At 41.8% G+C, this 12,353-nt stretch overlaps 1 protein-coding gene across 1 annotated transcript in view; it reads left to right on the top strand.

Moving 5' to 3' along the window:
- col7a1 (collagen, type VII, alpha 1) overlaps positions 1-12,353 on the top strand; it is a gene marked incomplete at both ends in the record, with an annotated part of 225,733 nt that overhangs the window by 208,666 nt on the left and 4,714 nt on the right. Inside the window, 3 exons of the mRNA XM_080728016.1 lie at positions 832-894; positions 8,845-8,907; positions 9,382-9,498. Coding sequence (XP_080584142.1) covers positions 832-894; positions 8,845-8,907; positions 9,382-9,498 — 243 coding nt within the window. The remainder of the gene's footprint in view (positions 1-831; positions 895-8,844; positions 8,908-9,381; positions 9,499-12,353) is intronic.

The following is a 12,353-nucleotide window of genomic DNA, read 5'->3' on the forward strand; positions in this document are numbered from 1 at the left end:
TCCGAAACCCGAGCAGAACGGGAGATCCGAGACCCGAACCTGTCGCCCCGAAATGAAAGAATGCCAACGTTATTATATTAAGAGTTGTATCAGACATATTTCTTACCTAACGTCGCCACGGTGCTGCTGTTGCTGTCAGCGGCGCTGTGCCTCTCGCCAAAAGATGATCTTTTCCCAGACCAGTAAGTCAATGCGGACAGTTTGTAAATACAAATAAATCCATGTTTTATTCCTTCTTCTTTGGCTAGCAAATGCTAATGCTATCGTTTTCTGTCGCATGTGTTGTTCATTATATCTTTCTGCTTTGAGTGTCCATTTTGCTCTGCAGAGCATGACAACACGCAATGACAACTCCATTGTAAACCGTTAACCAAAACGTTACGTTAATATCTTTGATAATAATAACAATCCAACTGATACAGTCAGTGTTGTTGTGACTGAGTGAGTCAGTTCTCACAACCAATGCAACAGATTACATGCTGCATCTTTAGTGCCATCGTGTGGCGTTATCTATTTGGTGCAGTTGTTGCGTTCGCTTTCACTTCAATCTCGGCCTGTCTCGGCTCCACTCGGGTAACAGGAGATACCCGGGGAACCGGGGCAGACGGCCCCGGCCCCGGCCCGCCCCGCGGTAAAAGCTCGAAAACGGCCCCGTTACCCGGCTCGGGGCGGTTCGGATCGCGGGTAATTTCGGATCTCGGGCAGGTCCGAAGACCTCTAGTCCCTGACCATCTGAGCGCACCACAGTCCGTTGAACATTGCAACGTTCATATTATGGCTTGTTGTGTGTTAGAGTGAGAGTCACATAATTATGCTCTATCTGCTTTGCAGGGCGACGTCGGGCCCCCAGGGGCCCCCGGAGTCCCAGGGAAAGAAGGACTGATCGGCTCCAAGGTATGTACCAGGATTTACCGGCTTTAGCGTGGTCTTCTTATCATGTGATTACATGTACCTGGGGTGTAGCTATGGGTGGGCCTGGGTAGGCCTGGACCCACCCAAATATAAACAAAATATATATTGTCGTTGTCGGGTGGAAACCTTGTATGTCCAAAACCGTTTGTTTTGCATTTATCGTTTTAAAAATGATTTAAACTAGTGAAAACAGCCGATCTACAAACACACAACGCCTCGCACCGCGAGGCGTTGTGTGCTTGTAGATCTGCTGTTTTCACTACTTTTGTGCGACGGCCTTGTATGATGAAGCGGGGCTTTACTTTGCGAAAGAACATACACATTTTAAACTTGGAGATACAAGGTTTCCACCCGAAATGACGACATATAATATATATTTTTTGTTACTCTTTAAAGGGGGCCTGTCACCTAAAGGGTTACTGTCACTTAAAGAATCATCTTAAAAAACAAGTTAATATTTTATGACGTCATTGTGGGCCAATCAAATCAATTGTCTGTATAGCCTGACTGTATGACTACTTACTGTACTGGTTAGCTGTTGTTGGGCAGATTACACTGAGACAGTTTCAGACTGTTTGAGGACTGTATCATACTATTATAATTTGGGGACAGCGGACCTTTAACTGACAGAGTTAAAACATTGTCTAGCCTCCCCTTGCCAGCGATTTCGAGCGTTTTTACTAACCTTTGAAGATCCACAGACGTTTTTACCCAATGTGGATGTAAACAAAGGAGGTGACATTAAAAAGACGTCTCTTTTTTTCCACCGGAAAAATAACATTACTGTTAACACTTATGTTGCAATGATTTTTTCTCTTCAATGTCTCGCGTTGCCATGGTTACCATAGACTTCCATGTAATTGTGCAATTGTGTAAAAAGTGCACGCCCATGCCTAGATGATGCACCACGTGTGTAGATGCTGTTCACAGCTTTCAAACAAAAAAATCCGCTTGGAAATCCGTTCAGGCATTCATGATTTATGGGCCATTATGTTTTCTTCAGATGTAAACAAACATGGCTGCCATGTTTGAAAGAATGGGTTGGTATGGGGGTTAAACATGCAATTTCGCGATCGCGATCATGCCTAATACATTTCTGGAGGTCCAAAAAAAAAATTTGAAAAAAAAGATTTTGAAAAAATGTATTTTTTTTTTTTTTCAAAAACGGCCCAAACTCGGGAAACTCGGGGTTGGCACAGCGTTGGTATCAATACAAACTCGGGAAACTCGGGGGTTGGCACCAGATGTGTTAATTTGCTAAATCGGGTAGTGGGTGTCAATGTCTTACTGACTGGAGACAACAACCTGTTTATTATCAATCAACCAATAGAAATTCATTGTGCTAAATCATGTGTGTGTGTGTGTGTGTGTGTGTGTGTGTGCTTGTGTTCTGATTTTGTCTTTGTTTATGATAAAGCACAAACGAGAAGCCTCTCTGAGAGTAGCCAAAATGTTAACCACATAATGTCAAAAAATGTATATTGCAAAGTTTTGGAGGGAAATAAAAAAAGATAAAATGTAAAACAAGATTGGAGGAGCAGAAGCAGGTGATATTAGTGTGAATACAGAATGTATGACATCACCGAGGACTCCTCGGAGGAGTTGGAGCCTGAGGGGTTCACTTTGCCAGCCGTCAAACTACACAGTTCAAGTTCCCCTCTATTATGGATTAATACGTGATTGAGGATATCAAAGCTCCGAATTGTATTATTATTTTTTTTGCAGAATGGCTTTTCATTAATTGTCTCTATGTTATTTGCTGCTATGCTATGGGGTGCTATCTTGCTTGTTAAGATCAAGCCCCCAGAAACGCAGACAATGATTGAAGCCTCGGAAGCCTGGTGGACTATTCAGGTATTGCAGGACTTCCGCATTTGGGACGATACCGCGCATGCTTCTATCGTCTGAAACGCTAGTGCACTCTGCTCTGTTGGCTTCAACGTTGGAGCCGATCCAGGAAGTAGTGGTACTTCCAGGTGCTTCACGCGCTGGTGGCAGGGGCAGTCCGCCCTCTAGCTATGATTATTATAACTCTATGGTTGAGATTTGGAATATTGTTGCGAGTTGCGACTTGCTGTCGTGCACTATGCAATATACTGTGAGAAGCGGGTGATGCCGTAGCACTCCTGTATAATAGGCTTTACATAGATTGTGCATTATATTCACCCATTCACTCACACATTCATACAGCGATGGCGGAGGAATGTCACGAGTAACAAAACTGGCAGACCCAAAAGCAGAACACAAGACAGAAGCATTTAAGTCCAAGGGTTTTTAATGAACAAAGTAGGAACCGAGGGGGTAGGCCCCAACTGGATTAGGCAGTGGGCCACAATTGTAAAATCAATTGAAGTCGGGGGCCACAAGACTGTGACAACAGAAATGAACGAAAATGTTCATGGTTAACCGTTTCACCGTTTGTTGTTCGCTATATGTCTGATAAGACACAACGATGGACATGTTTGTCCATTAGGCAGAGATGGGCACAAAATACAAACAAGCATATATATATATATATGTAATGGAGGTGATCCAAACCTCCCCACCCAGCTTCGAACCCGGGTCTCCCGCGTGAATGTCCAATATCTTAACTCTTTCAAAGCCACAGAGGTAGATTGACGAGAATTATTAATTAGGCAACCAACCCACAGACGAAGGTTGACGAGAATAGGCTATTTTTGTTATAAAACAACTCATTGAACTCAAAATACATTATTTTTGCCGATTTAACAAACAGGTGTGTCATACGAAACACTTGCCTTGCCTCCAGTGGCAGATCATGTGACTGAACGAAAACGCGGAAGTGCACGGTCCATTCTGAGTCGGCCTTGTTTTGATTCTGGTTAGAATGCATTATACATAAAAACACACTTTCCTCCTCACCCGTAAGTCGGATTTTCATTTCCGAAAAAAGATCTGAGCTCGTGGAGCGCCCGACGCAAAAGTAGCTATTTGCTCATTTTGTTCGCATGGTTGTATGAGTGTAACTATGGTGGAATTTAGCGTCACCCAGGGTACTGAAAAGAATGGACAGAACGGATAGATGTGTAAACAGCGTTTTCTTGTGGTCGTAAAAAAACACTGAAATGGGCTGACAGTAAAACTGTTAACCATTACTCCAAAGGGTTGTCGCCATGGAAAGAGAGCAGATACTAGATTAGATACTTATTAGGGCCTGCTTCATACTGCATTCATGCATTTTGATGTTTTCTGTGCCAGTCCTTTATAGAGCACAGGCTTAGATTTCGATGATGATTATGATGGAGAAGCTGGACACAATCCAGGTGAATTATTTCTCTCTCAAGACCAGGCCTAGAATTTCATCGTTTTAGGGGCCCGGCCATTTGGCCTTGGGTGGTGTAAATTTTTTTAGGGCACAAAGGCCAAATGCTAGGGCAGAAAGGCCATCAAATAAAACAAGGTTTAGTCCATTGAAAGAATTAATTGAATTTAAGGGTGAAGGAATCTCAGCACTGCACAAATCAAACTTACTGCTTTGAAAATATATTTTTGCCACAGACAAAAGGACTGGTCAATAATATTACCATGAATAAAATAGAGGGAGATGTTGTCCTCATCCCTTTGAACTTTTTTTTCCTTTTTTTTTTAAGTAAGTACGAAAGCAGAGAGGGAAGGCTTAGAGAGAGCAATGTATAACCCATTTTCCAAAATTGCTTTAAAAGTCAAGTGTAATTATTGTTATTATTTCCATGGCCATCTCTAAAATGTTGTCTACTTCCTTACCTTCTTCACTTTCTACGTTTTCCAAATGATGGCTTTGAACTTTACAAAGCACAAAAGATAATTAGAGACAGTGAGAAGAATTGTCACATTGACGTCATCCACCGGTCAGTATTCATTTGCTTAAAAAACCCTTGCTCTTTATTAGTGTTAATGTCAGTGTTAATAGAGCTGCAAAGTTTTACGTCATTTACACATCCTACCTGGGTCCTGTTTTTTTTTTCACCCCATTCTGAATTCCAATAGACTTTTTTCATATCACGTCATATAAGAACTGTGTTCCAAACATAAACAAATGATCTCAGCGGTTTGACTCATATGGATATGAAGAATCAACTGATGCTGAGAAAACGCTAATGTTACTGTCGCAGACTCGCCAAATTAGTTACATTTTTGCCAGATATAGACTGTATCAAATATTAGTGACTGACTATCATAAACCATACAGAGCCCACCCGACAATATCGTGGAGACAGTTTGTTTATTTTTGGACCACAATGCTTATATGAGATGATTTTAAGATGACTCAATGTTATATTCTCCATAGAGAAATTACTTCTGCAAAACAGGGAATGAGCGAGTGACGTCATGACTTTGTTACACTATTTCAAAGGGCATTTGAGAAACCAAACTGTTAAGTTAAAATCACATTATGGAGCTCATTCCAATGAGCTCCATAATACCCCTTATCCCTAGACATTTTGAACTATTTTATTTTATTCTTTTGAATTTCAAATAGCTGATTTATAAGCTCACAATGTGCCGACGTAACAAGAAAAAAAGGCAAAGAAGTATAAGGCATGGATAAAGATATAGCTGAGAATCTCAACAAAAGACACCGTTGTCTACATGACAAGAAAGAGACACTGGTGTCTACAGATTGACAAGAAAGAGACAGAGGATGAAGTGGTACAGTCAGCTGGGGCATTAAGGCCACTGTGGCCTCAGGTCATGCCATTGGTTTGAGGGGCACAAGGCCAAACTGAGGGGCAACGGCGGCCATGACCTTCATGGCCTCCCTGAAATTCCTGCCCTGCTCAAGACCCAGAAATTGTTTCAAATGGATGGTTGAAATGCACTCAGAACTCGTTTTCACCATGTTGCCGAGGTGCCTAGCAACATAGTGAAAAAATAAACTGCTGAACATTCAAAATGGTCATCCTGTACAACCAACCATCCAATAATAATTTGTTACATTTATTTTTACATTGGAATATGGAATGTTCTCCAGGGGCCACAAGAAAGCTCTGCTGGGGCCGCATTTTGGCCCGCGGGCCGCCAGTTGAATATCACTGGGGTAGGGGCTGTTGTCTGATATGGCAGGCAGAGGCAAAGGCGAGCAGGCAAACAGACAGGCAGACTGAAGAGAAGGAAAAACTGGTATAAGTCCAAAACCAAAAACACAGAGAGCAAAAACAGGAACAGTACTGCAGGCAAACACTCAAAAGACTAGACTGAAAAATACCATAGGAATAACTGGCTAGAAGCATTACCACACGGAGATTGTGAAAACGACCTGGCAGCACGCTGCGTGGAGACCAGGGCTTTTATGGAGACCAGGGCTTTTATGGAGTGGAGGTTGATGAGTAGATGGCAGCCAGGTGAGTGAGATTAGATGACCAGAGACAGGTCTGCAAAGCCAGGAGCCAAGCCAAAGATATTTAATTTATGAAGATAGCTCAACATCATTGGATCCACTAGAGTGTGACATGGTACACAAATCCTACAAAAAGCCTCCTAAGTGGGCGCCGGCTCTGACGGCAAATCTTGCACCAGTTTACTGGTGCTATAGATCCCGCGAGAGTGTGTTGCTGGGACAGCTAAAGAGCGATAATAAAGTTGATTCTCTCCTTTGTTGTGTCGCTGAAAAAAGCCACTCTAGTATGACAATTTTGTTAAAATTATGTGGCTTGTGAAGATCGGGTCCAATATTTAGTTCAGTGACCATAGCTTCTGAACTATTATTTTGCTCTGTGTTCACGTTAGCTCTCTCATTGTAAATGAATAGACTCCAAACATGCTTCCGCATCCTAAAAAGGTATCCACCTATGTCATGCAGAAACGGGAAGTACGGGTCTGTTCCGCCCTCTTGCTTTTGCCCTCTTGGCCTACGCCCACACACAGGCAGACAGACTAACACATGGACACTGGCAGGGGCCGTGACAAGGAAACCATGCAAGGCACCAACCTGCTCATTGCAGTACCCATATGGCTGTTCTACTGGCCACTCTACCCCTGAGTTACTGTTGTTTTATTCGCATTTGAGTTCTAGTTTATATTTGGCAATGTGTTGGGATGAAGTGTCTTGTAGCAGCCTGCTAACTGAACCATTGGTTTGATTCTTGCCATGTCGCCGTGACATCGTGACTCATGTCATCTCAAAGACACCAGACCTAATATTTTGAAGAAATTAAAAGCAAAATTAAGAATGAATTAATTACAAATGTATCTTATTTGTTCACTTGTTTTGTCACATTCGACATTGCTTGGCAGATGTGGTTGTTGTAGTTTTGTTTTGTTGTGTGATGTTTTTTTTCTTCTTCTAAACATGGTTACATTGTATCATTGTCTTCAGGACCCCCTCGAAAACTAGATGCTACATCTCAAGGGGTTACTCTAAGAATTTCAATCATCACAGGCCCATGCAGGGAATAAGAATCTATCTTATTTTACCTACCTCTGATCTACTTGTGGGATTCTCTTAAATGTACCCAAGGTGCACTCTGCGCTCGTTGAAAATGGCTTTCTCTTTCAAAGGTTTTGTAAAATATCATGACTTTAGAAGCACTACCACCTTTGAACACTTTAAATAAAAGATCTTTTACAAACCACTTAATTTGTAAAAGCGTCGCTATTTTGGATATCTCTGTATAGGCGAGAAATAAAAAAATGGCCCGTAGGCCTATGCTTACAGTAATTTACACTCTTGTCGCTAGGTGAGATTAGTAGATCTGCAATGCAATGCGTTGTGAGATCTAGATCTAATATTTTCACAGCGCGACACCTTTCGTACGATGAAGTAGAAATCAGGTTTCTTCACATGATCTTGACTTGATATGCATGCTTCTCTTTTTTAATACATGTAATTAGTGTGCTTGCATACCTGGCAACAGTCCATTGAGTTCAATGGACTTTTTCTTTCCCTTTTCTGATTGGACAATATAATGTATTTTTTTTATATTGATCACAATATATACAGTAGGCAACCACACTTGCAATTTCCCAGAATTGCATCTTTTTTTCTAGTTACATATTATCGTTGTCAGGCAGAAACTTTGCATCTGCATGATTCAATAACCCTAGTTTGTCATACAAGGGTATTGTGCAAAAGTAGCGAAAATAGCCGCTCACACAACACAGCGCCTTGTGAGCAGTTTAGAGCTGCTATTCTTTCTACTTTTGAAATTTGTTTAACCCATTTAGGCCTAGAATTATTGAATGCTTTAACCAGTGAAAAATAGCAGATATACGAGCTCACAGCGCGCTGCGAGCTTGTAGATCTGCTATTTTTGAAAAAGTTGTGAAAATGTGTGCAAATCTTTGAATATAATGTATTTTCAAAGCGAACGTTTGTAACTCACTTCTGGGTGGTCCCTGGAACTAAATGTTTTGAGATGGGGGTCCGTGGCCAAATAAATATCATTTTGGGGGTCCTTCACATGAAAAAGTTTGAGAACCACTGACATACTGTAGAAGAGAACAGACTAACTGAGCTCCATGTAGATGAAAAGGACCTTTTCTTTGACGATGGCTGGCCAGATTGCTGACATAGAAACATAGGTTTTTCTAAAAAATCTTCGAAGGATTCAAAATTCGAATTTTCACGATTTTTCAAAAATAGCAGATCTACAAGCTCGCAGCGCGGCAGTCTGTGCCGCGCTGTGAGCTTGTATATCTGCTATTTTTCAATAGTTAAAGCATTCAATAATTCTAGGCCTAAATGTAAAGTCAAAGTGGTTAAGTGTGTCTGGGGGTCATAAACATTAAATAATAACTACATTGGATCCATTGGAACACAGGTTATTTTTTTTAAATTTCCTGTACGATGGTTTTGCACACCTGAAAGCGACGATACATACATTATGTCATGTGGCATCATGATGAGAGCTCCCACCATGGGAGAACACATATTGTATCTCAGTGGGGGTCAAATGTACTGTTTACAATAAAAAGCCTTCTGTGTCTGCGTAGGGCGATCGAGGTTTTGACGGAGTCATCGGGGCAAAAGGAACTCAGGGAGAAAAGGGGGAAAGGGTGAGTTTTTGAAGCGGTGAAAGCCGCTTCCAAGGAGTGGCTTTGTCTGTCCCGTACCTGTTTTTTTTAGGATTCCCATAGATTCTCAAGGAGTGAGAATGTCTGTCCCGTACATGTCCCGTGCATGCAGAATTGAGGATTGGTCAAGCTTCACATGACAATTTGGCCCTCCAGACAAAATCATTCAGAATTCAAAATTCATAAAAGTATAGAACTAAAGCACATAGAAAGTATAGATCTAGAACACAGAATGTATATCTATATATATATAGATCTGGAACACTGATTTCAAAGCTCTAGTACACATAGAATAAAAATTCACCGCTTCACTTCGAACCAATGTTTGATTTTTAACCTCAAACAAACGTGGTACCGTACAGATTTATTCCATTCTAAGCTGACTGCTGCTGTGTGTGCACAATGTGAATGCTCGCTTTACAACTGTACATGTTATGTCCTGTCTGTCTCATCCAGGGGCCCCCTGGTATACCGGGCCCCCCTGGGCCCAGAGGAGTGGACGGGGCCTCTGGTCTGACTGGCCCTCAGGGGCCAGCTGGTGCTAAAGGCCCGGAGGGACTCCAGGGACAAAAGGTACAGTATAATAGGCTATATACAGCACTATGGACAGATTTTAGCTTACCCGTTTGATCCATAGTGTCCACTGAATGTAAGATTTGTAAGATTGTATTGAAGGGAAAGCCCCATTGAGATGCAGCATCTCACTTTCAAGAGGGACCCATAAGGACATGACATACAAAAGAACATGAACAGCAGACATACGGACATACAAGACAGAGTTACGGATACATTCTTACACAGATAGCTTGCTCACCCTCACCCCAGCACCCACCCCAGCACCCACCACATCATCAGCTGATGGGCAAATAGGTTGTACATACAGGTAAACACATACAAGTTGTCTCAAGATGAGAATATAGGGAAGTCTTGAAGTGACCAAGTGATGAAATGGCTCTTAAGGATAGAGGAAGATTATTCCAATCAGATGGAGCTTTATGGCTGAAAGACCTTCTTCCAACCTCCTTAGATTTGTAAGATTGTATTGAAGGGAAAGCCCCATTGAGATGCAGCATCTCACTTTCAAGAGGGACCCATAAGGACATGACATACAAAAGAACATGAACAGCAGACATACGGACATACAAGACAGAGTTACGGATACATTCTTACACAGATAGCTTGCTCACCCTCACCCCAGCACCCACCCAGCACCCACCACATCATCAGCTGATGGGCAAATAGGTTGTACATACAGGTAAACACATACAAGTTGTCTCAAGATGAGAATATAGGGAAGTCTTGAAGTGACCAAGTGATGAAATGGCTCTTAAGGATAGAGGAAGATTATTCCAATCAGATGGAGCTTTATGGCTGAAAGACCTTCTTCCAACCTCCTTAGTTATTGATGGTACATCAAAGTAAGGATATCGCAGGTGCCTAAGTGGATATGATGATGTAGATTGAACCAAATACTCTTTCAGGTAGGAGGGGCAATTAAAGTAAATACATTTAAAAATAAAGAGTAGCCAATGCAATTGTCTTCTTGATTTAGGCAGCAGCCAATTGTCCACCTCAGGACAAAACTGCACAGAGAATTGTATAAGACATTAAGAGGCTTAAGATGCGTATCTGTGGTGTTCAAGTACACAACATCTGCGTAATCAATGATAGGGAGTAGAACTTGAGAGATAATCCTTTTTCTAACTTCAAATGAGAAACAGTTAATTGAACGATAAGAGTGAGTGAATGTCCACTGAATCCCTTTTAGTATTTGTGTGTTTTTCCCTCGAAGCTAATTGACGTTGATTGATTTTAGTGCACTATGAAGCACTGATTGCCATGGCATCAGACAAAGTGTTTTATGAGGGAGCGTAGGTAGGAGCACTTTGAATATCATCTGTAGAGCACTTGCACGCAGCGTTTATTGACGCAGGGCGCTGGGAAGAGGTGCGCTGCAGCGCGTCCTTAACCATAGAAGTGCATGGCAGACACAGGCGCTGGCAGCTCCAAACAATAGGGTCCCCAGCCAAATCTGTTAATGTAGCATCACCCTCATTCTAATCACTTTATCCACTTATATGTTGGATATTCCAAAATAGCAGATCTACTGTAAGCCAACAGCGAGTCACTTTGTGCTGCGCTGCGAGCTCGTACAGTACATCTCCTATGCTTTTTGAAAAACATCCAAACTGTTTGGAAAAAATGTGACATGTATTTGGTCCGCAGCCAAATACATGTCACATTGGGGGTCCTTGACATGAAGCCGTTTGAGAACCACTGGCTTTCGATCCCATGGTGCTGTGTTTTCGGCCCTGGGCGTCTGTTTGTCTGTCCATCTGTCCATCTGTCCATCTATCAACAGCTAATCTCAGGCACCGCCAGATCAACGGCGCAAAACATTGCAACACAGCAGGCCAATGAGGAACCTCTGCCCCAAATGTTTCGCATCAGCCTCATGGTGGCGCTATAACAGACGGTTATAGCGGACTTTGTCCAAAACTAACGAAAATCTGTACACATCATCTGTGGAGTCATGTGATCAAGATGTATCAGTCAGAATCTTCATGTCCCATTCACTACGATTGACTTCCAAAATTTGCGGGCTCTGGATAACAAACCCCAGCCTGGCTGGAGATCCACACTCAGGGGAGCGCACTATTCTAGTGGCAACTCTAATAACCAAGCCGTTTCTACTGGCCTAATAATCATGAGCACCTGAGATGAATAACAGTCTACTGCCTCATTCACACTGCAGATATATAGTTGAACGTTTAGCTTGCTTGGTCAATGTTATCTCAATGGAAACCAGCTTTAAAGCTTTCAAAGCTTTGTTCTGTGTATGTCCTGTATCTTTAAAGCTGGTTTCCATTGAGATAACATTGACCAAGCAAGCAAAACGTTCAACTATATATCTGTAGTGTGAATGCAGCATAAGTCCATTTTTTTTTTGTGGTTAATATAGATATTTCTTATTTCTTGATTTACCAGATAGTCTACTTGCCAGCCCATAGAGCCCCATTGTGAACCCGGACATATTGAGTACACCAATGTTTTATGTTAGAAATGTTGAGTATGGGTCCCCAGCATGTAGAAACTGCCGGATGCTAACTTGCATATGTTGAGCAATTTTCATAATTTGCATAATTCGATTTATTTAGCATAATCCCCCATAATAATGGATAATATGTCAAAAACTGATTGGCCGATTTGAACAATATTAGAGTGGTTTTGGGGGTTATTGAGGATGCTGAATCCATTTTCTAAATTCAAAATGGCCGTTTTAAACCGGAAATGGCCTTATACCAACTTAAAGTGGGGTGATTTTGATACTTTTTTGTTGATTTTCCAGTTGGTATATGGCCATTTCCGGTTTAAAACGGCCATTTTGAATTTAGAAAATGTCAGAAATGGATTCAGCATCCTCAATA

Source organism: Nannobrachium achirus, assembly GCF_963921795.1.
Source record: "Nannobrachium achirus genome assembly, chromosome: 6".
NCBI lineage: Eukaryota > Metazoa > Chordata > Actinopteri > Myctophiformes > Myctophidae > Nannobrachium > Nannobrachium achirus.